General features: G+C 50.0%; 1 protein-coding gene across 1 annotated transcript in view; it reads left to right on the forward strand.

Moving 5' to 3' along the window:
- Positions 1–25535, forward strand: part of Pafah2 (platelet activating factor acetylhydrolase 2) — a 33393-nt gene extending 7858 nt beyond the window's left edge. The window contains exons 4-11 of the mRNA XM_075945084.1: positions 4–100; positions 7163–7231; positions 7645–7783; positions 9510–9623; positions 15530–15621; positions 17509–17679; positions 18519–18673; positions 23067–25535. Of these exons, the coding sequence (XP_075801199.1) occupies positions 4–100; positions 7163–7231; positions 7645–7783; positions 9510–9623; positions 15530–15621; positions 17509–17679; positions 18519–18673; positions 23067–23161 (932 nt within the window). The 3' untranslated portion in view covers positions 23162–25535. The remainder of the gene's footprint in view (positions 1–3; positions 101–7162; positions 7232–7644; positions 7784–9509; positions 9624–15529; positions 15622–17508; positions 17680–18518; positions 18674–23066) is intronic.
- Positions 25536–26075: the final 540 nt, after the last annotated feature.

Here is a 26075-nt window from a genome sequence, read left to right on the forward strand (position 1 = left end):
CAGGATCTTGTCGCTTGCCTGTTAGCTGGAATGGCCCCTTTAAGACAAAGGAATCTGGATACCCCTTGATCATCTTGTCCCATGGCCTGGGAGGCTTCAGGTAAGAGCTTTGTCCCTTGCACCGTGAGGGTTGTCGTGTCTTAATGCAGTCTCAGAGGGTCGAGTAGCAGGTGTCTCACCTGCTGCCACCTTACTGCCCATCTTCCCGTTGGCACAGCTGGGCCCTCCCTCCCTAGACCCGAGACAGGGTTTCTCTGTGGCTTTGGAGCCTGTCCCAGAACTAGCTCTTGTAGACCAGGCTGGCCTCGAACTCCCAGAGATCCGCCTGCCTCTGCCTCCCGAGTGCTGGGATTAAAGGCGTGCGCCACCACCGCCCGGCTAGACCCGGGCTTCTTAAGGCTTTCCACTTGTGACTCTCTTTTACTGGGCATCGTTACATGACCACCCACTGTCAAAGTGTGTAAAATAGGAATACAGGTCAAACATTTGCTGGTAAGAAATCATAAAGGAGCCGGGCGGTGATGGCACACGCCTTTAATCCTAGCACTCGGGAGGCAGAGGCAGGCGGATCTCTGTGAGTTCAAGACCAGCCTGGTCTACAAGAGCTAGTTCCAGGATAGCCAGGGCTACAGAGTGAGTTCCAGGACAGCCAGGACTATGCAGAGAAACCTGTCTTAACCCCCCAAAAAAGGAAATTGATTTTAAAATGATTTGGCACGCATATCATTTTTGCAAATTTGCCTCTATGAGCTGGATGGACTTGTTTATGCTGAGAATGTCGCTTACATAAATACCTAGTACAAAATGACAGAATCATGCTTAGGGGCATTTCAGAAATTGGAAATTTCATCTTAATCCCAAGCCAAGATTCATTTAACACTTTTTTGTGTGTGTGTGTGTGAAACTCAAATTAGCATCCCAAACACCAGTCCTTTTTTTTTCAAGATTTATTTTTATTCTTTTTAATTATGTGTGTAGATTGCATGTCCGCGTGTGGGTATGTGCCTGTAGCTATGTGCGTGTGATTTCGAGTATTCACGGAGGCCAAAGGTGTCAGGTCCTGTGGAGCTGAAGTTGCGGAGAGCTGCGAGCCACCTGATGTGGGGCGCTGGGAATCAAACTTGGGTCCTCTGGAAGAGCAGCCAGTGCTCCCTAACCACTGAGCCATCTCTCCAGCCACCCCCAGGTGCCAGTCTTTAAAAAGCCAACATTCCAATCCAGTCCAATCCAAAACTAGACTAGCTTGATACCGACACACGGAGGAATGATGCTGGGAACACGAAAGGTCTTTGTTTCCTGTGATTAGGCCCAGAAGAGCAGAGATCTTTGTACGGTAAAAACACTGTCATTCGTGGGACGCAGCAATATCAAATCTGCACCCAGGTGTTTCCAGTAGCCTTTTTGACATAGCCAGGTACGATGGCATGGTGTAGTACACGTGCGTGCAGAGCCCAAGGCGGCAGAGAAGTTTCCAGATACAGCTTGGGCAAAGCAGTGCCAGAAACACCTTGGATTCATATGCCATGGATTTTCAATTAGTTTCTGGTCGTCTGGGGACATGCTAGCCTGTGCTACCTAACCTGCAAACCCTACCCCTGGCAGTTGTATACCACAGGGCTGGAGAAAGTTCTAATACTCTCTGAGCCTGGGTTTCAACATCTGCCAACTGGATCCGTGGTCTCCCACGTGGTGGTTTATGAGATTTTTATTGGACTGGTTCCTGCTAGGTGCACAGCCCTCCAGTTCTCTCCCAGACATTGGGCTCCCAGGGCTCTTTCTGTCCACACCATGGGGTGCAGTCTGCTTGCTCTCCCTTAGGTGTGTTAGTGCACTCTCTGTTGGTTCATCTGTAATATATACACGCTGCTTTATATCCCAGAATGCTACACGTCTCAGATGCTGCCAACCCTCCAGCTCTTGTCTGCACTACAGGCAAGGAGATCTGTTTTCAAGATGGCGGAGTGTAGTGGCTCACATTGGTCAGTCTGGAAGGCAGAAGCTGCAGGGTCCTGAGTTCAGTGGATGCTGTGTGGTGATGCCCTGTCTTACACCAAAAGAAGCCCGGATCTGACCTTGCTAGTATCTTGAAGAGTGCCTGGCAGATTGAGGTCTCAGTAAACATTTGTTGAGTACATCGGTGTTCTTCTAAATGAAACCTTTTTTTCTTTCTTTTTTCCCTCCCTCCCTCCTTCTCTCTCTCTCTCTCTCTCTCTCTCTCTCTCTCTCTCTCTCTCTCTTTCTTTCTTTCTTTCTTTCTTTCAGAGTGTTAGATCCCCTGGGACTGGAGTTACAAATGGTTGTGAGTCATCATGTGGGCACTGGGAATCAAACCCGTAGTCCTCTGGAAGAGCAGCCAGTGATCTTAACCACTGAGCCATCTCTCCAGGCCCTAAATGAAGCATTTTAATAACTTTTTTAAAACTTAATTCTGTTTTTACATTTTCAAGTATTGAGATTGGAGGTGCACACTGCACACCTGGTCTGTGTGTCCCTTTCTGAGGGTGCCCATCCTGGCTCTTCTGTGAGGCTGAGTTTCCAGGCACTCTGTGTCCTTCTCAGTACTAAACACAATTGCAGCGTATTTGAAAAATGATTTATTCTAGTTTTAATTACATGTGCGTTCATGTGTTTTGTGTGTGTGTGTGTTTGTGTGTGTGTGTACCTGAACATAGGTACCTGAGGAAACTGTAGAGCATCAGACCCCTGGAGCTGGAGTTAGAGGTGGTTGTGAGCCTCCCGAGGTGGGTGCTGGGAATTTGGGTCCTCTGCAAGAGCCGTGCTCCCTCTTGGCTGCTGAGACAGCCCCACAGAGCATCTGTCACTTGTGTGATTGTGTTCCAGTGTCTGTCCTCCCTGCTAGAGTAGCCTCTGTGAAAGCAGACACCACGCCTGTCTTCTGTGCCCCCATGCGTATGACAGTGTCTGGAGTCAGTTTCCCAGGGAATACTCATTCGTAAAGGAACACAGGGCTGTTCTGCTGGATCCCATTCATTCACCAACCTCTCTTAAGTACCAGCTGGGTGCAGCCCCCTTGGCACAAAAGGAAGGTGGGAAATCCAGACATAGACACATTCAGAAAGTCACTCATGCTAGAGGAGCTGGTGTACAAACGTCACTGGCCAGTCAGCAATGGCAGCAAGTGGCGTACAGACAAAGCAACTAGATGGACCCAGTGGAGATTAGGTGTGAAGCTAAGGCTGGGAGGCGAGCGTGTGGTTTTCTATGCTGGTTTCTTTTGTAGTAAACTGATAGCGAGCCTGCTTGTGAGTATGAGAGTCACACTCAGCCTTCAGAGCGGGGTGCATGTGTGTATGTGCGTACGTGTGCATGTGTGCATGTGTGTATGTGGGCGTGTGTGTGTGTTGGCCTATCAGAGAGAAGAAACTAGGAAACAGGCATTCCCCGCTCATGGCTACGCTGGAGAAAGCAGTGAGCACGTGATCTGGAGGTGACCCTTTGACTAGGAAGCTAGGGACAGTCCAGCCCTCAGTAGACCAAAGTGGGCCCGTACAGACGTCCTTCATTAACCCGAGTGAAATTCCAAGAGGAAGAGGGAGGGGGTCAAAGAACATTTTCCTTTTAGTGTCTCTGGTTAATTTCACCTTGAAATTCTTCCCTTGTTCACGGATGGGTAGCTTCCCATGCAAGGGAAGAGCCTGAGCTGTAAATACTGCCTAGCTGGCTTCCAGAATGCCACTGTTCCCCGTGCTCCCAGGGAGGAGCCTGTGCCTGTAAATGTCACCTAGCTGGCTTCCAGAAGGCCACTGCTCCCCGTGGTCCCCACACGGCCCCCTGAAGTAGGCAGATAGGCATGCCTGGACCCTAAGCAGCGAGCAGCAACTTGTCTACATCACACAGTACACACCGGGAAGGGATGCAAAGTCATTCATCCAGTTCACTGCCTCTCTGGAAGCCTGGGAGACGCTGGAAGGAAACCTTAGAAATCGGCTCTCCCTTGGTTGTGAAGGTATGTTTAACAGACCACACCAGATATGAGGGTCTAGAGCATGATCAAATTCATTCCTTCCCCGGGCACATCGTACACGCCCATACTCACGGCCCCCCGAGAGGCCCAGAGCATCGCAAGTGTAAACTAGACATAGGCTGCAAAAGAAGAAAGCAACACCCACTCACAAACAAAACGTCTTTATTTCTCTCTCAGTTAAAGGCAGCTAGAAGGGCAGGCACAGGGGCATCTGCTGATAACCCACCACTTAGAAGCTAGAAACGGAAGGATCAGGAGTTCAAAGTCATCTTCTGCCAAACAGCGAGTTTGAGACCACCCTGGACTACATAAAGCCCTGCATCAAAACACAAAGAAGTGGCTGAGGGGAACCAAAGACAGACGTTTAGGGCTGACGTCACAGTTACATGAATGTATCAGAGAACCAGACTTTATAATCTTGCTCTACTATGTATGGCTTCCATTATAATGTTATCTCATGCCCTATGGGGGCTGCTTTTGTTCCAATCTATGTCTGCATCCCAGGCAATCTAAAGGAGCACTCTATTTTTGAAAGAAAATCTCTGGGATACTCTTATGTGATGCAGCTTCATTTGTTAGGACTGTTTGATCTATAAGCTGTCAGCTCTGTGTGAGTCTTTAAGGCTTAGAAGATGGTTGGTCAGTGCCGAGAAATGCTTCCGGTGTAAAATGTGCACCAGAGTACAAAGTCTGCATGGGAGTAAAAGTCTGCAATAACATTTCATTTATTAAAAGTTTTATTATAGGGGGCTGGAGAGATGGCTCAGTGGTTAAGAGCATTGCCTGTTCTTCCAAAGGTCCTGAGTTCAGTTCCCAGCAACCACATGGTGGCTCACAACCATCTGTAATGGGGTCTGGTGCCCTCTTCTGGCCTGCAGACGTACACAGAGACAGAATATTGTATACATAATAAATAAATAAATATTTTTTAAAAAGTTTTATTATATTTAGAAATTAGAGTGGGTTATACAGATTACAGCAGGTGAAATAAGGTAAAAGTATAACAGGCTATTATAGCTTAAATAAAATAGATCAGTAAAGTTAGACTGCTTCTTTTTGCTTTTTTTGTTTTTTGTTTTGTTCTGTTTTCTTTGTTTTGGTTTGGTTTTAGTTTTTTGAGACAGGGTTTCTCTGTGTAGCCCTGGCTGTCCTGGAACTCACTTTGTAGACCTGGCTAGCTTTGAACTCACGGAGATCCGTCTACCTCTGCCTCCCAAGTGCTGGGAGTAAAGGCATGCACCACCATTGCCCATCTCTTCTTTTTTACTTAAGAAATAGATTAAAAATATTTTTTTAGTTGTTTGTGCGTGTGTGTATATGCACTTGTGTGCAAGTGTCCACTGTGGCCAGAAGAGGGCACCAGATCCTTTGGAACTGGAGTGATAGGCAGTTGGAGCAGCAAGTGCTCTAACAGCTGAGCCGTCTCTTCAGCTCTCAGTTTCTTCTTACTTGTTTTGAGACAAGATCTTGATGCATAGACAAGGCTAGCCCTGAACTCCTGACCCCACCTTCATGTCTCAAGTGCTAGGATAGCACGTGTGTACTAGCATGTTTGGCCTGCCTGCCTGTCTCCCTTTCTTCCCTCCCTCCCTCCCTCCATCCCTCCCTCCCTCCTTCCCTTCTTCCCTTCCTTCATTCCTTTTTTGACAGCAACTCATGTAGCACAAGGTAGTTTGTACTCACTATATAACTAAGGATGACTTTGTACTCCTGATATTCCTACCTCTGCCTTCCAAGTTCTGGGATTATAGTTATATGCTACCTCAACTGGCTAAAATACCTTTTTCTTTGTATTTTTTGCAGTCCTGGGAATTGAACCCAGAGCCATGTGCATGCTAGGCAAATGTGCTACCGCTGAGTTACAGCCCATCTTTTTTTAAAAAATGTGTATAGGTGTTTTGCTTGCATGTATATCCGTATACTACATGCATGCAGTGCCTATGGAGGCCAGAAGAGGGTCCCAGATCCTTTGTAACTGGAGTTACAGATGGTTGTGAGCCACTATGTGGGCGCTAGGAGTCAAACCTGGGTCCTCCAGCAGACCAGTCCATCTCTTAACTGCTGAGCCAGCTCTGCAGTCATCCCAATGCCCCTTTTTAATGTTAAAAAACATGACTGCTTGAAATTTTTCAATTGCTTTTGATTTGTCTGTGTGTTTAAAATTTATTATCATCACTTGGTACTTGTGGACTCATTGGTGGAAGGTAAGAACAGCTGTGTGGAGTAAGGGCTCTCCTATTACGTGCGTCCTGGGGACCACGTTCAGGGTCCTAGGCTGGTGAGGCAAACGCCTCTACCTGATGAGCCATCTTTCCGGTCCTTGTGTGGTGTTTGTCTGTGGTTTGTTTTTGAGACAGGCTTCTCTGTGCTGTAGTTCTGGCTGTCCAGGACTCACTCTGTAGACCAGGCTGGCTTCAAACTCACAGAGATCTTCCTGCCTCTGCCTTCCAAGTGCGGGTGTTAAAGGTGTACACCATCCCCACCTGGCCCCTTATGTGGTTTTAAAAAGTATTTATGCTGAGTCCTGTGACACGTGTTTTTAATCCTAGCACTCTGGAGGTAGAGGCAGGCAGATCTTTGTGAGTTCGAGGCCAGCCAGGGTTACATACATAAGGAGGTCCAGAACAGCCTGGGCTATCCAATAAGACTCTGCTCAGTGGGTTTAGTACTTTCTGTACAAGCATGAGACTGACTTGAGTTTGATCCCCAAAGCCTGTGTAAAGTCTGACCATGGCCACACACACCTGCAACCCCAGTTCAGGAGTGGATGAGGCAGGAGGCTCCTTGGAACTCTCTGGCCAGCTAGTCTCACAGAAACGATGTATTCTAGGTTTAATGAGAAACCCTGACTGAAAATAATAATAATAAGGTAGAAAGTGATTGAAAAAAGACACCCGACAACATGGCCTTCACATGCAGACACACACGTGTACATACATGTTAACACATAGGAACACACAAATCCATTAGCAGGCATCTCGGGTTGAAAATTGACTTGCAAACGTCCTGCCTTCCGGGATGGACCCCGGAGCCCTGGGATGAGGGCTGCATTGTCTGGGGAGAGTACTCAGAGGACCACCCGTGACACCTACCTAGCCAGTATTTTGAGGTGACCGCCAGCAGAGTGTGGGTGAAGCTGGGCCGTGGTTTTGATCTCTTCTCTCCGTGGCTCTCTAGGGCGCTGTACTCGGCCTTCAGCATGGAGCTGGCCTCCCGGGGCTTCGTGGTTGCTCTCCCGGAGCACAGGTTAGCAGATTCCAGTGAACTGCGGTCAGGTGGATGCCTGTGAGCTAGGGTACAGGCTAGTCACTGTTAATGTGTTATTTCTGTAGTTCTGTTTGTGGTGCTGGGGCCTCAGACCCACACTCATAGCAAACATTCTGTCCCTGAGCCACATTCCTGACCCCTGCGTATTATTTCTAATGACCACACAAAACAGTTATCATATCCATTTAAAAGATGCTCAGTAACTGGCTGAAAGTGACAATGGGCTCAAACCCAGGTCTGTCCCCAGCCCTTCTGCTCCCCTACGCATGCCCCCATCTCCTTACCTGCCAGCCAAGCAGAGAGCCCATGTATCATGGTCGGAGGGGAGGGCGCGGATAAAGAGGAAAAATAAGCTCACCGCTGTCTTCTTTCTGGTTGCATGTGTGCTTCAGGGACCAGTCAGCTTCGACCACCTACTTCTGCAAGCAGACCCCACAAGAGAGCCAGCCCACTGAATCGCTGGAGGAGGAATGGATCCCCTTCCGCCGAATCAAGGAAGGGGAGAAGGAGTTCCACGTTAGGAATCCCCAGGTAGGCTTATGCCAGGTGGCATAGTCGCAGTACCACGATCAGAATGGCGAGGTGGATTCACACCCTCTGGTGTTAATCCAAAGATGGGACCCAAATCATCACAGCCAAATTAAAGCAAGCCAGTAATTAAAGTAAGCTTTTTTACTCCTGTACACGGGCTGCCTCCCCAAGGTAAGTTTCAAGACATTAGCCTTAGATGCGAGGAAGCCAAGTCTTTTGCAGCCCGTGGGTTTCTAAATGGGGGGTTTGGTGGGCAAAGTAGTCGGGGTTACGGGAGTAGAGAATAAGCGTAACAAGTTAGTCCCTCCCGGAACAAAGACATGGCTGCAAAATGGGCCTAGCAAGGCGGTCACAGTCACAACAACGTAGTCATGGTCATAACAAGGCAGTCGTAGGCGGTCATATAATCTTTTGAAGTGAAGACAGGGTTGCGAAATGGTTATAAAGAACTGTTTGAAGCAAAGACATGACTGCCGTTCCGGAACAGGCAGTACAGACCATTGCAGTGAGGCTTACAGGAGGGCCTAGCCCAATCCTTGAGAAACAGGTATAATCATAAACAGGAGGAACCGAGTTTGTCTTTACTGTAAGATGGCTTTTACACCTAAGATGGAAGCCGGCTGGTTCTGCAGCATATCGTGGTTCTGGCCATCTTTCCGTCTCTCCAGCGAATACCTGAAGCTATCACCTTACAAGGGAGCAGCGTTTTTAATTCCTAGTTCTGGAGATGGCAGCCCAAGGTCAGGTGGACCTATTTCTTGGGGCCTCTGGTGAAAATCCCAGATGGCAGGGAAGGTGGGGTGTAGTGACCTCCCCAATCCCTCCCCAGTGACTTAAAGACCTCACACCTAGTCCTGCCTTCTAAAGACTCCACCTTCTAATAGCATCCCCAGGGGGAGCAGGCCATTAACATTAACCTTCAGTCAACCACAAGCAAGACTTTTAACCACTTTTCTTTCTCAAAAGCCTCAGTGTAGTGGCCTGAGCTCCCCACATCCGTGAGAATAGATTAGGTATGACTCACAGGGCTACTGAGGTTGACAGAGTCCATTTTAAGCCTGCTTAGGTGGCAGCAGAGCTGATTGGCTCACGTTGGTAGGAGGTGAGGTGAGTAGGACCTGTGGGGCAGCCTCACAGCCATGGAACTTGCTCTCAGAGGGGGCCAGTCCATCCCTGTCTCTGCATAACTCCCGTCTGCAGGCTGACTTTCTTTCTGAGCTCCTGCCAGACCCTGCCTGCTGATAGTTAGCCATCAGCAAGGGACCAGGCTCTGGGTGTTCCCCGGTGCTCCATCGCAGAGCCAAGCTCAAGTGTGCAAATTCCTGGTAAAGGATTCCTAGCCTGCAGAGAAAGAGGCAAGAGAAAAATTCCCACCAAAAAAACCCATTGTCTGGTTGTTGGGGGCGGGGCGGGGTCAGTCCTTAAAAGGCGGGGTTAACGGGAGAAGGGGTGGCAGACAAAGGCTTGAGAATAAGAACTCTGACAGCTCCTTCTGTTGGCAGAATGTTCCCATGCACATCCTCTCATGTGGCCGACCTGGTGGGCCTGCGGGTAGGCTAGTGGAATCCGAACTCCTGGGTCCACTCTCTACGATCTCAGTATCCGTGTGAGCTGCAAGGGACCACAGTGTCTGCTGAGATGCAGTGGGCAGACCCCCTCTCCTGCTGAGTTCTGTGGGGGCTGAGTTGTGGTTATGGGGTGCTCCAGCAGACTGGCTGTGTTGCAGGTTCACCAGCGGGTGAGAGAGTGCGTGCGGGTGCTGCAGATCCTGCAGGACGCCTCTGGCGGGAAGACGGTCCTCAATGTCTTTCCTGGTGGATTGGACCTGATGACCCTGAAGGTATGACAGCAGTTGGGATGGCCCAGAGCTACACCTTCCTCACAGCCTTGCTGGCTCACAGCCACCAAGAGCACCGGGAGACATCAGGTTGGCATAGTGGGATCTAGGGTCTCACACTTGGCAGCTCTGCACCCTGATGCCCCCTCTGTAGGCTCAGTTTCCCTGTGCATGTGTGTCCTTCGTTCTCACCAGATTCCAAGCAAGAAAGCTAGTTGCTAAAACCCAGGCCTGTGCCCAAACAGCCCCAGAATCCAAAAGAAAAGTCTCTCTCAGCTTCTAGGCTGTGGCTTGTGGGGATGACAGTCTGCATGGCCTAGTCACTGTGCCAGGGGAGAGTTATTCGGGTTGGCCTGCCTGGGCTATGCCGCCTTTCCGGTCAGAGGAGCTAGGACACCAGGACTAAGGGTCCCACTCTGCCACATGGCTAGAGGGGACAGTTCCTTCTCAAGGGCAGGGTGTTGAGGAACAGCAACTTGTCTACTTCAGGCAAGTAGCTAAGAAGGCTTCTAAGGGAGTCCCAAGACCCCTCCTAGAAGGCATGACACTGTCCTGGCTGTGGACTTGGTGGCTGGGGAAGTACAGTTTCTGCCTTCCAATGTCCTTTTCTCCCCTAATCTTTTTTCTCCCTCTAATGTCAAAACAAAATGTAGTAGCACCCACCCCCCCACACACACACAGTAAAACAGTGTTTTTTTTTCATGCTAGCTAATTTTAAGCAGGGTCTTGATTCATATCCCAGACTAGTTCAGAGCTCATTATGTAGCCCAGCCCAGACTGTCCTTGAACTCACGGCAGTCTTCCCACCTCAATCTCCCAAGTGCTGAATCTTAATCTTCCTCCTCCTCCTCCTCCTCCTCCTCCTCCTCCTCCTCCTCCTCTTCTTCTTCTTCTTCTTCTTCTTCCTCCTCTTTCGTCTTCTCCTCCTCCTTCTCTTCTTTTTTCTTTTGAGACAGGGTCTCGTGTGTCCCTGGCTAGCCCCAAGCTTACTGTGTAGGTGAGACTAGCCTCAAACTCTTGGTCCTCCTACGTCTACCTTTTGAGTACTGGGATTTCAGGTATACACAGCCAGGTACTGCTTATGGCATATTTTGAATGCTCATGTAATATTTCACTGTGTGATAAGAATTCTGCTGTGGAAGGGCTTCCCACGTAGACTCACAAAGTCGGCATCATACTTCCGTACACTGAGTGAAGACACTCATGAGTCTGAGTATTATTACGAACATGGTGGAGGAGCTGCAGAGATGGCTTGTGGTTAAGGACTCAGGTTTGATTCCCAGCACTCACATGGCAGTTCCCAACTGTCTGACACTCTAGTTCCAGGGGATCCAGCACGCTTTTCTGGCTCTCATGGGCACCAGGCACACAGACAAAATACCCATGCACATAAAATACAATTAAAATTAAAAAGGAAAAGAAAATGGCACCAGTTTTAACCTGGGACTTTTGTTCCCAAAAACCTAAGTTTTTTGTCTCAACACCTCTTGAAAATCCCACATGCCCATGTGTGAGGCAGAGCCTGGACTCCAGTGAGCATCGGTGACTGCCTGCCTAGTGGAGAAGCAGGTGCCCCAGTGCTGAAGTCCAGACCTCCTGCCTGAGATCTGAGCCAGGCACTGAGCAGCAGCAGCCACTGTCCAGGTAGATCTCAGAGGAAATGCGAAACCAACCAGCTCCCTCCCTCCCTCCCTCCCTTCCTTCCTTCAGCTCTCTTTTTTTTAATCCACCAGTTTCCAGTCTGTAAATTTATCCTGTATTGTTCCTAAGAGCGAACAGTTGGGAGGAGCCACCTGTTCCTCTCAGAGCCCCTGGGAATGCTAATTGCTAGGACCCCTAGACCCCTCTCAGTGTCTTCATCCAATAGAAACGTCTCTCTTGTCTACTGTTCACAGCGTGCTGGGGGGTGGGGGGCAGGAGGCAGCCCAGGGCTCCAGGCTCCTTTCAGAACTGGGATTAAACTTGGAGCTTGGCACAAGCTAGAAAGCTGCTCTGCCACTGAAATGCACCCAGCCCTGGGCTCCTTCATCCGAGGGCTTCTGCCCTCTGCACTCTTGAACTCATTTGTGCTACATGCATTGGGCCTGCAGAAGGGCATGGACTGCATGCGTTAAGTCTGCAGAAAGGCATGGGCTACATGCATTAGGTCTGCAGAAGGGCATGGGCTACATGCATTAGGTCTGCAGAAGGGCATGGGCTACAATGCATTAGTCTGCAGAAGGGCATGGGCTACAATGCATTAGGTCTGCAGAAGGGCATGGGCTACAATGCATTAGGTCTGCAGAAGGGCATGGGCTACAATGCATTAGGCCTGCAGAAGGGCATGGGCTACATGCATTAGGTCTGCAGAAGGGCATGGGCTACATGCATTAGGCCTGCAGAAGGGCATGGGCTACATGCATTAGGCCTGCAGAAGAGCATGGGCTACATGCATTAGGCCTGCAGAAGGGCATGGGCTACAGTGCATTAGGTCTGCAGAAGGGCATGGACTACATGCGTTAAGTCTGCAGAAGGGCATGGACTACATGCATTAGGCCTGCAGAAGGGCTTGGGCAGGGAAGCGCCTGAGAGCTTTTATAGATGTCCTTGGAAGTTAGACTTTCAAATATATATATTTATTTTTGTTATTTGAGGTCATGTGTTAGTGTGTGCACCTGCATGTGGGTGTGTACAAGTACAGAGGCCAGAGGTGTGGATTCCCCTGGAGCTGGAGTCACAGGCAGTTGTGAGAAGCCAGACTTGGGTACTGGAAGTCAGATCCGGGTCTTCTGCAAGGGCAGCAAGTGCTCTTAACCAAACTTTCAGCTTTGAAAGTTAGACTTTTGCTCATGCTGTTAGCTAGGACTCTGTCACATGGAACTGCAAAGAAATGGTCTCGCTGTGTGTCTGGGGACAGATTTAGTGAGCAGCCAGCTGTCGGTTTCCGAGTGATGTCAAGCGTAGCCATAGGGAAGGACGAGGCAACCCCTCTGTACTAATACTGCTATGCATGAACATGCACTGGAGGAGCACCTGTGGGGAGAAGGAGGAGTGCCCATCCTGTCTGCTCATCTTCCCAGTGACAAGCTCAACAAGGACACTGAAGAAACCTTCACTGGTTGGGAGCAGGAAGCAGGCAGCTGGTGGAAAGGAAACTGGGGGTGGGAGACTTCTCTACAAACCTGAGTTTGGAGGCCTGCGAACAGTCACTTAGGTTTTAAAAGCTAAAGAGCCCATTCACACCGGACGGTGCTGGCGCACACCTTTAATCCCAGCAGTCAAGAGGCAGAGGCAGGTGAGTTTCTGTGAGTTTAAGGCTAGCCTGGTCTACAGTGCTAGTTCCAGGACAGCTAGGGCTGTCACACAGAAAAAAAAAAAAAACCTGTCTGGCAAAACAAAACAAACAACAATAAAAGATCCCCTCCCTCCCGGTGCTTCTCTCAGCCGAGGGGGAGGATGGACACCTTCCCTGGGCTAGACGTTGAGGAGAGCAGGGCTTCTGAACACAAAGCCCGGGGAGATTTCCCCAGCCCCTTAGCAGGCGTCAGCGGTGGCTTTTTATAGAGCCATGCTTCAGAGGCTTCTGGGATCAACCTGGAATAGACACAGCAGTGAGAGCGCACAAAGCCTCCCCGGGCTGTGGGTAAAAATCAGGACAGCCGTGCAGAGGACCTGACTTGCTGTCTGCACAAGCGGGCCTCACTCCAGAGCTAAGTGGGGAGGGGGGCGGGAGTTCCCTGTGCTCCCCTCTGTGTGCTCTGTGGTATCCTCCAGGACCAGCTTGTGAGGCTGGAACTGTGGACCAGTGGTTCTCAACCCTTAAATACAGCTCCTCATGTTATGGTGATCCCCAACCATAAAATTATTTTATTGTTACTTCGTAACTAGTTTTGCTACTATAATGAATCATAATGGTAATTTTTTTGGAGGTAGAGGTTTGTCAAAGTGGTCAGCCACACAGGTTGAGAACTACCGCTGTAGAGGATGAAGGGGGCTGCTTCTCAGTGTGTTTTCTGATGAGCTGGTGGAACCCTGGCAACTTGTCTGTTTGGGTACCCACACACATTTGAACGCTTGCCCTCAGCAGATAGTAGTGTTAGCAGGGGGATTACAGAAGTCAAGCTGAGCCGGTGTGGGGGCACACACCTTTTCGTTTATTTGTATTTTGAGATAGGGTTTCTCTGTGTGGCTTTGGAGCCTATCCTGGAACTCACTCTGTAGAGCAGTCTGGTCCCGAACTCACAGAGATCTGCCTGCCTCTGCCTCCTGACTGCTGGGATTAAAGGCATGTGCCACACCTTTAATCCCAACATGTGGAGAGAGATCTCTGTGAGTTTGAGGCCAGCCTGGTCTATACAGCGAGTTCCAGTGCAGTCAGAACTGTTAGACAGAGAAACCCTGTCTTGAAAAAACAAAACAAACAAACAAACAAAATACCCTGTCTCGAACTCCTGCCTCTGCCTCCTTCAGCACATCCTACCGGCATGCGCCACCACAACCGGCAAAAAATACCCTGTCTCAAAACAAAACCAAAAAGCATAGTCCCCTTAAGGTTGCTCACACCAAAGATCAAAAGAAAGGGAACTCTTCAGGTGACAGAAAGTCCCCTAGTCCTCTTTTTCTTCTCTTTGCCATGCTGGGTGTCAAACTTGTAGGCTTTTCTGTGTTTTTTGCCACTGAGCTACACCCCAGAGACCAGAGATTCCTCTTTTTATTTTTTTTTAATTGTGACAATGTCTCACTGTGTAGCCCAGGCTGGTTCTGAACTTGCCATCATTCTGTGTAGTAGGGAGGGCCGCTAGTTGGTTCCTGGCCACCTAACTAGCTTAGAAATAATACACATAATCACACATAAAATGTATTAATTAAATCACTGCTTGGCCCATTAGCTCTAGCTTCTTATTGGCTAACTCTTATATTAATTTAACCCATTTCTATTAATCTGTGTATAGCCACGTGGCTGTGGCTTACCTGCTAAAGTTCGGGCGTCTGTCTTCGACAGGGCTACATGGTGTCTCTCTGACTCTGCCCTTCTTTCTCCCAGCATTCAGTTTAGTTTTCCATGCCTAGCTAAATTCTGCCTGCTATAAGTCCAAAGCAGTTTCTTTATTCATTAATGGTAATCACAGCATACAGAGGGAAATCCCACATCACCTCCCCTTTTCTGTTTAAATTAAAAAAAGAAAGGTTTGAACTATAACATAGTAAAATTACATATGACAAAACAAGTATAAAACAAGAATTATAGTTACAATATTTATATCTATTTTATCTTTTATTGTAACTAAGGAAAACTGTAACTATAATTCCACCAAAGACTCCAGAAGGTTATAATATTATCTAAGTAAACAGGAAGTGCGTTGTAAGCAACTTCCAAAACTCTAGAATTGACAGAGACATCTCACTGCCTGGACAGTCACCCAAAGTTCTTATGTACCATCGGGGCATCCATATTCAGCTCACAGGCTCATAGTATCCAGCAGACTTTTCTGTGAAGCAGGAAATTTCATAGACAGTTCCACTTATATTGGCAGCTTGTCTGTCACATTTTTCTGTGTCCTGCAGAATATTTGGCAAACCCTTTTGTGTAGCAGAAACCCTGAAGGATGGTCTCACCTTTAGGCAAGTTCAGCAGTCATTTCATTATGGTTCCCACATGTCCAGTTTATCAAGCAGTCCAGGCAAGAGCAGTTTCTTGCCCAAATGACTGACAAACTCCAGAAGGAGCCTCTTCAATGCCCATCTTCCTCTTGAAGCAGAATCACAGCATACAGAGGGAAATCCCACATCAGTTCTGCCTCAGTGCTGTGCCGTCCTCCTCTGGCCGGAGGCACAGATGGTGCAGGTTCGGTGGTATCGCGCCTCACCTCATTCCCTTACAGCCGCTTCTCTGTGAGTGTCTGCTCGGCTAAGTTCCCTGGTTTCCTCAGGACGGCATCGACATGAGCCGGGTGGCCGTGATGGGACACTCCTTTGGAGGAGCTACAGCCGTTCTTGCTCTGACCCAGGAGGTCCGGTTTCGGTGAGTACCAGTGATGCTGATGCCATCAAGCTGCACACACCGTTCATTCATTCACTCGCTCATCCCGCAGGGATGTGTTGCACAAGGGTTGTGTTCTGGGCGTGTCACACACCGTTCATTCATTCATTCATTCGCTCATCCTGCAGGGATGTGTTGCACAAGGGTTGTGTTCTGGGCACGTCACACACCGTTCATTCATTCACTCATTCATTCAGCAGGGATATGTTACACAAGGGTTGTGTTCTGGGGACTGTCTGACCAGCTGAACAAGGTCTGACTTCGAGAGATTACATTGTTGGGGGAGGAAAGTGACTAGCAACTTCATAGCACTAAGTACAATGAAGGAAAATAAACAGGCCAAGAGATGTGACCTACATACCCATGTCTCTGTGCTATATAGAGGCTGAGGCAGGAGGATCACAGAGTTCAAGGCAAGCCTAAGGAAGACCCTATCTTAAAAAAAATAATAAAATAAAATGAGAACACCATTACAGGATTTTAAACAGAGCAGTCAGTCTTAGATTTTAAAGAACCTCCTGGCGACTGTGATGCAGCAGAGCAGCTCAAAGGGCTAGGTGGATGTGGTGCAAGGGAGAGCAAAATGGAGAGAGGATGAATACACATGAGGGTAGAGAATGGGGAGCACAGATGGAGTCAGGGAGCACGGATAGAGCCAGGAGCACGGATGGAGTCGGGGAGCACGGATGAAGTTGAGAGAATGGATGGAGTCGGGGAGCACGGATGGAGTCGGGGAGCACGGATGAAGTCGAGAGAATGGATGGAGTTGGGGAGCATGGATGGAGTCGAGAGGATGGATGGAGTTGGGGAGCACTGATGGAGTCAGGGAGCACGGATGAAGTCGAGAGAATGGATGGAGTCTGGGAGCATGGATGGAGTCAGGGAGCATGGATGGAGTCGGGGAGCACGGATGGAGTCGGGGAGCACGGATGGAGTGGGGGAGCACGGATGGAGTGGGGGAGCACGGATGGAGTGGGGGAGCACGGATGGAGTCGGGGAGCACGGATGGAGTCGGGGAGCACGGATGGAGTGGGGGAGCACGGATGGAGTCGGGGAGCACGGATGGAGTCGGGGAGCACGGATGGAGTGGGGGAGCACGGATGGAGTCGGGGAGCACGGATGGAGTCGGGGAGCACGGATGGAGTGGGGGAGCACGGATGGAGTGGGGGAACACGGATGGAGTCGGGGAGCACGGATGGAGTGGGAGAGCACGGATGGAGTTGGGGAGCACGGATGGAATCAGATTCATTTGAATTGTCGAGCCTTGGTGATGTATGAGAGCAAGGAAAGGGGAGGCGGAGCTTTGCGGTTGCACCTGTCATTAGGTGGACAGTAGCTGTCCCCTGCTGAGATGGAGGTGGCTCAGTGCCATGGTTCTGCTTTTGGTACCAGGAAGGTTATGGGTTTTCTGCCACACAGGCTCTGGGCTCACGTAGCGTCCTGTGCGTCAAAGCTCCGAGTTGTGGTTCTGATACCTTCATAGTGTCTCGCTCTCCCCTGGTGTCCCGGGAGCTCCTGAAATGTACGGCCTTTCTCACTGATTTCTGCATCCACAGAGCTCTGGCCACAGTGGCCACTCAGTGACTATTGAGTGAATTCAGTGATTGAGTGAGCTGACTTTCCGCAGAGCTGGAGTGTGTCACCTGAGGGTAGATCCAGAGAAGGAAATCTGACCCATGCTCTGGGGGAGTGCAAATTCTAGATGGCTCTTTGGGGACAAGCAAAGGGGACTGTGTAAGATTGTCTTAGGAGGGTGTGGGTTCCTGAGTCATCCACCCGAGGGAAAGAAGAGTCCCTTTCCATCCTCCTCCACCCTAAGTATGCTTGCCCGGGTTTCAGTGACAGCTCCAAATGTCTGCTTTATCCCAGGTGCGCTGTGGCCCTGGATGCTTGGATGTTCCCTCTGGAACGTGACTTTTACCCCAAGGCCCGGGGCCCTGTGTTCTTTATCAACGCTGAGAAATTCCAGACAGTGGAGAGCGTCAACTTGATGAGGAAGATATGTGCCCAGGACGACCAGTCCAGGATTGTGACTGTCCTGTAAGTATGCCCCAAAGGCACAACCCCTGCGTCCTGTTCATTTTTTAATCAGCTGGGTCTCCCTTCATTTCTTCTAGGTTATTCAGAACTTTCTATATGTTCAAAGAGTATTTAAATGTTGCTAGAATCCCTATGTCACAATTCCTGTAGGGTTTCATGTGTCTCTCTTCTCTGCTTAGGCCCGCCCGCAGAGTTTATGTAGCTGCATGGTAGGATTTACTTAGTAATTTCTGGAAAATGGGTGTTTTGGGTCTGGGTGGATTCCAGACATCTCTAGCCTCCTATGGGGATTTGAAAACCGTGGCTAGAGAAGGCTTTGACAGTTGGGGGGATTTGTAGAATCTCCGTGATCATCCAGTTCACAGAGGTTATCCTAACATAGACCCTTCTCTAAAAGTCACTCAAGCACGCTGATCCTGTTGGTGCACACCTGTAATCCCAGCACATAGGAAGCTGAGGCAGGGGCATGGAAAGTTCAAGGCCAACCTGGGCGCAGTTCTGGCAGCTAGGGGAAATGTTTCATGGATAAAAGCTGTGGTGTAATAGGAACAGCAGGTGCTGGGAACCTCACCTTCCACTCCCAGCTCCCCTCTTACGGGGTCACCCTGCTTCCCTGTGTTGTCAGGCATGGCGATCTAGACGTCCAGCCAGGTGCAGCCAGGTGCAGCCAGGCACACCTTGGTTCCAACCCTAGCTCTGTCCAGTGTCACGTCTTTCCTTCTCAGACTCTGTCGCACGGAAAGTACTTCCCGACAAGGTTTCTGGGAGAGTTGCACACGGTAGGCACACACGTGTGCCCGATCTCAACCCTCCTACCTGTCGTTTCTCTTTGTCTCTAGCGGAGCTGTTCATCGGAGTCAAACCGACTTTGCTTTCGTGAACGGCAACCTGCTTGCTAAATTCTTATCCAGTCACACTCGTGGGACCTTGGACCCTTATGAAGGACAGGAGGTTATGGTGCGGGCCATCTTGGCCTTCCTGCAGAAGCACCTTGGTAAGGAGACAGCTGGGGCTCATGGAGCACACGTGGGGTCCCTTGGGTCTCCCGCAGCACCGTGTTCTTTCGTGACGCGACGAGGGCCCAGGAGAGTCATGGCACATGACTGAAACTTTGCTCACCTAGGCCTTGACTAACCAGAGAATGAGCCGCGCCTGGTCACCTGACCTTTCTGAGCTGGGACAGTACATCTTCCTCTCTTTCCTCCATCACCTTGGTCCCCAAACTTACCATCACTTTATGCATTGTGGGCTCTTTATGGTAATAATTGGGCAAAATTTATGGAAGATTTTTTTTAAAGAAACCAAACATGAAAGGATTATGACCAATGTCGTAAGTCATAGAGCAGCTAAATAGCAGAGACTACCCAGGGAGGGTGTCTTCTTTGGTGGACAAGCAAGCTGGCTTTTCCACTGGAGATCTGGATGTTTGGGGTGATCGTCTTGGGTCTGGTGAGATCATTCTGTGGGTAAATGGTACTTATGCCTCAAGCCTGCCGACCTGAGTTCAACCCCCAGAACCACACAAAGGTGGAAGAGAGAACTGACCTCTGACCTCACACACTCGCTGTGGCATGTGCACACGAGCACGCACACACGCACGCGCGCGCGTGCACACACACAAATACTGTAAAAAGAAGCTAATGGTCTAATTAAACTTTTTTGGGCCACAAAGACTAGAAGTTTAGTTTACCTCAAGGGAAAAAAAAAGTGAGCTGAGCGGTGGTGGTGCACACCTTTATTCCCAGCACTTGGGAAGCAGAGGCAGGTAGATCTCTGTGAGTTCAAGGCCAGCCAGAGCTCTACACAGAGAAACCCTGTCTCAAAAAACAAGCAAACAAAAACAAAAAAACAAAAAAAAGAAAGGAGGGAGGGAGGGAGGGAGGGAGGGAGGAAGGAAGGAAGGAAGGAAGGAAGGAAGGAAGGAAGGAAGGAAGGAAGGAAGGAAGGGGAAAGCCTGTAAGTTAGTTTCTGAGGTACACCTGGACCCAGTGGGTGACAAAGTCAAGGATGGATGTGATTTTCTTTCTCTGCCCCTCAGGCTCAGTGTGTGTCTTCCTTTTCATGTCTTCCTCAGCCTCTTTCATTGTTTCTGTGCTCTTCTTTTCTGTCCTGAAGTGTCTGCTCACTTTCTGCTTCCTTAGAACGTGGCTCAGCTTGTGCCACCGGCGGCTGGTTCTCTCTCCTGTGGGTCACAGCTCAGCTCAGGCCACCAGCGGCTGGTTCTCTCTCTATGGGCTCCCAGCTTTCCTCTTCAGCTTCCACTGCTCACAACTGTATGGGGGGTAAACTTTCGTTTTATTTGCTTATGCACTTACTATGATTATTTATTAACACTAGATTCCCAAAAGAGGTACTTGGTTGTGTCCGTTCATCTTTGCCTCCCGAAATACATTGTGGGGCACCGTCCAGCCCCAGCCTGGAGCTTTCATGATCACATGTCCCTGTCAGTGCAGTTAGCATAGAGGGGAAGCACCATGACCCTCATGAAGCTGACCCCTCCCAAGCCACTTTCATCAGGAGGCAGCCCGGCTTGCCTGGACCAACCTCACAGCAAGATCTGATACCTTATCCCCCACACACTCACACACTCCATACATACACACTCACTCACTCGACACACATATACACACGCATTCACACACAGACCCGCACGTACACACATCTGTGCACACATACACACTACTGTAATCTTCCAGCGAGATCTGATACCTTATTACTGACACACACACACACACACACACAAATGCACGTCCATACACACAGCTGCTCTGGTTGTCCCCAGAGTTGACCAGAGAAGCTTCAGGTAGCACGTGGTAGCTCTTTAGTTATTTGTGGTCACTTCTAATGTCCTCTGTTCATTAGGCTAATGGCCTGGGGACCTGTAGTGGTTCCCTGTTCAATTTCCCCATGCAGTCTGTTGCCGCCTTCCTTTGGGAGCAATTTGTCAGGGCCTCTTTTAAAGAGACATGCCCTGACTGGAACATGCTGTACTAGACATGGGGCTCTCCCCTGTGCTGTGGACACGGGTCTTCCCCTAAATAGCCTGGATACATTCCTGTTTCCCACGATGTGTGCAACCCATTTGGTTTGGGTTGTGCTTGTGTTTAAAATACACCTGCCCTGTTAAAGAGCGCATTGCTGCTTTGAGGCAGATTTGCAATTCTGGTTGTATTTCCTCTTTTCACCTTGCAAATTAAGAGCAGAGAACTGTTCCTACCTGAGTTTAGAAATTGGCAGGGGGCTCAGAGACATGCCTTTGCTCCTGAGAGAAAGGGGTGGACCCACTTCCCAGGGCTTGAGTGGCTGCTGCTCCCGGTCCCGCTGACACCTCCTGTTCCCCTGCGCACACGTCATTATAGGAGCCCACGATTAAAGACCACAGGGCATCTACGAGTGGTGGCGCACACCTTAAATCCCAGCACTTGGGTGGCAGAGGCAGGTGGATCCTATGTGGGTTCAAGGCCAGCCTGGTCTACCTAGTAAGACTCTGTCTCAAAAAGAAAAAAAAAAAAGCTGACGGTGGCAAGGGAGCCCATGATGGTGTGACCAGCTCCCTTTGAAGCAGAGAGTTGAAAGGAGAGACCAGCAGAGGAGGAGGTGGCAGGAGTCAAGGCTGGAGCAAGCTTGCTGGGTTCTGATGTCACCAGTACTTGTCATGCTCAGTATTCTGGATGCACTGTCTGTCGTGTCTGATCTGGAGATGGTCCTTCCAGTAGTTTCTTTATTTATTAGCTTCATTGTTTCAGATGAATATATTAGAGCTTAGAAATTTTCTTTAATCTGTCATTTGTTCAGGTTATCTGGTTCTGATGGCAGTGCCAGCATGCAGCCTGACTGTGTAGCCCCACAGCCCATGCCCCTTCTGTAGCACGAATTCTAATTGTTCTTAATAATAAAAACCTGGAGTCAGATACTGGTGGGTGAAAGTTGAAGGATCAGAGAAGCAGAGCAGCAGCCACTAGAGTTCTTACCTCTACCAATACTCAGACCAAAGGGGCGCTCCTGTCTCTACAAATCCTCAGACTGCATCCGACCCAGCTCCTATCTCCTCCCACCTTCATAATCCTCTCTCTGCCCAGCCACATCACTCCTGTCTCCACCTCCCTACTGCTGGGATTAAAGGCTTGGGACTCCCAAGTACTGGGATTAAAGGTGTGAGCCACCACTGCCTGGCTCTGTTTCTCTTTGACACTGTATCAATGTAATGTAGCCAAGGGTGGCTTTGAGCTCACAGAGATCCCTCTTCCTCTGTCTCCGAGTGCTGGGATTAAATGTGTGAGCCACCACTGCCTGACCCCTCTGGCTAACTAGTGGCTTAGCTCTGCACTCTGATCTTCAGACAAGTTTTATCTTCTAGATCACAAACAGTCTATCACCACACCCTTCATTGTGTGCCACAGTGTCGTGTACAGTGTCTCTGACCACAGCACTCAGTGACTGCCTAGGAGCACCCAGAGGGTAGACCTGACTAAGGGAGAAAAGCCAGGGAAGGGGCTGCTAGACAAGACCATTCTGACTTTGGTCCCGACTGATGAAGAAAGGCCATCGGGAGGGAAGGGATAGGGGTCATCTAAGACAGAAGGCCTGGTAGTGTGGGAAGTTCCCCCAATTCCTGATCTCAGGACAGGGGGTTCTTGATGGGGGAAGGGAGTGAAGTGGGCAGAAGTCAGGAGCAGCAGCCTATACGTTTGCTGAAGGGCATGGATCTGAGCCCCCAGTCCACGAGGAGCCTAGGTTCCAGGCAGGAGGATGGCGACAAGCGGAGGATGGGCGAGGCGGAGAGGTGAGAACCGAGAGTGTGGGTGGCGTGGAAGCTCTTATGGTGACCCAGGTGAGAAGAGAGAGCAGAGTCTGAGTAAAGACACTGTATCTTCACCAGCTGGCCTTACGGAGGAAAGAAGCTTCTAGGTGCTTGTCACTGGGGACTAAAACGAACCAGAAGTGGCCCAGCAGCCTCTCAGCTGTCGCCTAACGCCTCCAGAGCCCAGCGATGCCGCCTTCTCAGTGAAATCCTGCTCCCTTCCTGCTAACTACCCATGCCTCCTCTTCCTCCTCTCTGGCCCCCACCTGCCCTCCTGGAAGATGACACATCTCCTCTTCCTCCCCACACCTCCAGCACCTCTTCCCTCGCTCGTCTCTTGCTGAACGACACTGCCTCCCGTTTGCTCAAATGGAAGCCACCGTGCTACCACCGCCTCTCTGGGCTTGCCTAAGTAGAGCCAGCTGCCCTGACTGCTGGGTCTCCCTCCTCAGCTGCCCACGAGGCCGCCAGACCCAGTCCTTTCGGTATCTCAGGTGCTCCTCTCTAGGGTGCCCCAGTGACCCTGTGGAAGCTGACCTGACTCTACAGTGGTCTGTTAACCCTCTTCCTGTTTGTGCCCACCCAGACCTGAAGGAGGACTACGATCAATGGAACAGCTTCGTGGAAGGCATCGGACCAGCGCTCATTCGAGGGAGCCCACCACATCTGGCCAGTTTGTAGGCACAACTGGCCATTTGTAGGTCACTCGAACCGAGTTTCCACGTAGGAGCCGCCCAAGGATACTTGTAACCTAGTGGCAGGATCCTTTCTCAGAGAGTGAGAGGGTGTAATCAGACTCCTGATTGGGCAGCTGGGCCCTTTGCTCTTGGAATCGTTGATCTTACAGCTCAGAGCAGCTTGGGAACAAATCACTGGCTCATGGGAAGCTGACATTTCCTCCCTTCCTCCCTCCCTCCCTCCCTTCCTTCCTTCCTTCCTTCCTTCCTTCCTTCCTTTTTTTCTTTTTTGTCAAAGACTCGTATCCCAGACTGGCTTTGAACTTACTGTGTGAGGATGACCCTCCTTCAGAGTGACACCCATTGTCACTATGCCTGATCTTTATCCAGAGCTGAGAATCAAACCTGACCTGAGTTAATAACTGTGAAGTATTAGGTGCTGGGGATCTGTCCCTGATGACAGTCATACCCGCCTCTGTCCCAGGGCCTGTTCACTTCAAATAAGAACAGTGTCTAGCTGCTTGCCAGAGCTCGCTCTCTCGGCTTGGGGCATTTCTTCTGTTCCGGCCATAGTTACCACGTGGAATCAGGAGCAATAGGTGCCATTATTGCTAGTCCCAACTCCCACCACAGCCCCCACAGCCCCACACCCAGTATTTTTGGTGTCCAGTGCTCACCTCAAGGAAAACCCGTGGATCTGTGGTTGCTGCTCTGCGCTGACTTTACAGAGATTGCTGTATAAGTTAGGCCACTATATTAACTGAGCCACATCCCCGGCCCTTGGTGAGTTAACTTTCTGAGGCTGTACTAAGAGAATAAGTCATGGGGTGGGACTGGTTGAGCCCCCAGCCCCAGACTGAACCCAGTGAAGCCTGGATGTGAAAACTTGACTGGGTGAGTCCACTTCCTCATCGTGGGTTAGCGTTGCCTCTTGAATGCAAGCCCCTGATCTCCTGGTGTTCTCCACCTGCCACCTGTTGTCCTGCTATTCTCCACCTGTCACCTGTTGTCCTGGTGTCCTCCACCTGCCACCTGTTGTCCTGGTGTTCTCCACCTGTCACCTGTTGTCCTGGTGTTCTCCTGCCAGGTGTTCTCCACCTGCCCCCTGTTCTCCTGGTGTTTTCCACCTGCCACCTGTTGTTCTGTGTTTCCCACCTGCCTCCTGCTCTCCTAGTGTTCTCCACCTGATGACACCTGTTCTCCGGGTGTTCCCCACCAGCCTCTGGTGAGGTGCAACATGAGGTCGCTCTCTGGTTTCTCACTTTTCACTCTCCCTGCTGTATAAGAAACAGTAATGGGCCCTCCGTCCTGTTACTCTTAGGAGCCCATGCGGGGCCAACAGTATTGTCCTCAGAACCCAGAGAAAGACACAGACACCAAGGAGTCCCTCAGAAGCTGAGCGCCTTTGAGGGTTTGCTAGTGTATCTTGTCAGGAAACACCCTGAGGAGGTGGAGACAGGCTGCAATTTGCGCAGACCAGAGGGTACTGGGTTGGTCAGCTCAGCTGTGGGAAGTTCCTAGGGAGGTCTGAGGTCAGCTTGGTCTTGCCTCTTACCTCCTGTGCCATGAACCACCAACTTGCTCCAAATATGGGTACTTTAGTCATCTGGGATTTTTTTTTAATTTTTTTTTTGAGACCATCACCCCAAATTTAAGAAACAGACAGATTCTGCATCCTGTCCTGTTGAATATTGGTGCTCATGCTTGCCTAACGACATGCTGTCATACACAGTCTGTTTAATCTGCATTAGAGCAAGCCGGGGAACGCTCTGGAAGTGGCTTCTCTTTGTTTCCCTTTGTTTGCTAGTCGTGTTGAACCACATGGAAAATCTTGGGGAAGAAAGGTAGTATTCCCAGAGTTCCAAGCTCTGTGGGAAGGCCCACCTTGAACTGTATCTCCGCCATACAAGACATGTATGTCACCCGAGTCTAAGGAGGGAACCCTAGGAGGGCAAGTTCAGAAGGGAAGTGGATCTCTGCGCAGTAGTCCAGAGTTAGGGCCACCAAAGCGAGTCAGTCAGGAAGCTCTCTCTCTCTCTCAGAGGCGTGGCTCTACAGCCACACAGCTGACTTCACCCTGGCTCCACCACTGCAGGAATCAGGGCAGATTCTGTTGTCTTCCCAACCTCAGTCCCCGCATGTGAGGGTCGTGTTACAAACTGTTGGGATGACTGAGTGAAGGGACGCATGACCCATGGGGTTTTTAAATGTGCATTTCCCACTTCCATCACATGCACTTTCTAATTGTCTGGGTATTACAGTAAGAATGATCCACATGATCTCCGTCCTTCAAGGTTTGTTGAAACGTGATTGTTGGCCCCCTTGATGTCAACTCTGTCATTGTTCACTGTGTGATTAAAGAGCCTGTCTATTCTGAAGTCGCTGGCTGGCTGGCTTCTTTCCAAAAGAGCACAACATATTGGTCTAAACTGGGATCCTGCAGCCTCCCACCTGGGGACCAGAGTCCCCCTGTACCCACAGGACTATTCCTAGGCCATCCTAAGAAGATGACACCTTGGGGTCACCTATGGGAGCCATAGCACTTTTACCTGAGACCCCAAAATAATACAGGCGCAAAGCTGTGAAGGCGACCTAGATCTGAGACAAAGGACCCTCTCCGATCAGAATGATCTGCCAACAGTCCGTGTATCTTCTGGATCAGGGGGATCGTCCCTATAGAAGAACTGTCCAGTAAGTCACGAAACCATGTCCTCTTTGAAGAGGTTTTCTGCACAGAAGCCCACACACTTACATGTGTGTGCGCATGCATGTGCGCACACATGTGGAGGCTGCAGGCTGACATCAGGTATCCTCCGTGGCTCTCCACTTTAGTCTCTGAGGTAGTCACTCACCGAGCCTGCAGCTCACTGATTTGGATAGACTGGCTTCTGAGCAAACCCCCTGGGATCCTCCTGTCT

The sequence above is a fragment of the Microtus pennsylvanicus genome, chromosome 13, assembly GCF_037038515.1.
Source record: "Microtus pennsylvanicus isolate mMicPen1 chromosome 13, mMicPen1.hap1, whole genome shotgun sequence".
NCBI lineage: Eukaryota > Metazoa > Chordata > Mammalia > Rodentia > Cricetidae > Microtus > Microtus pennsylvanicus.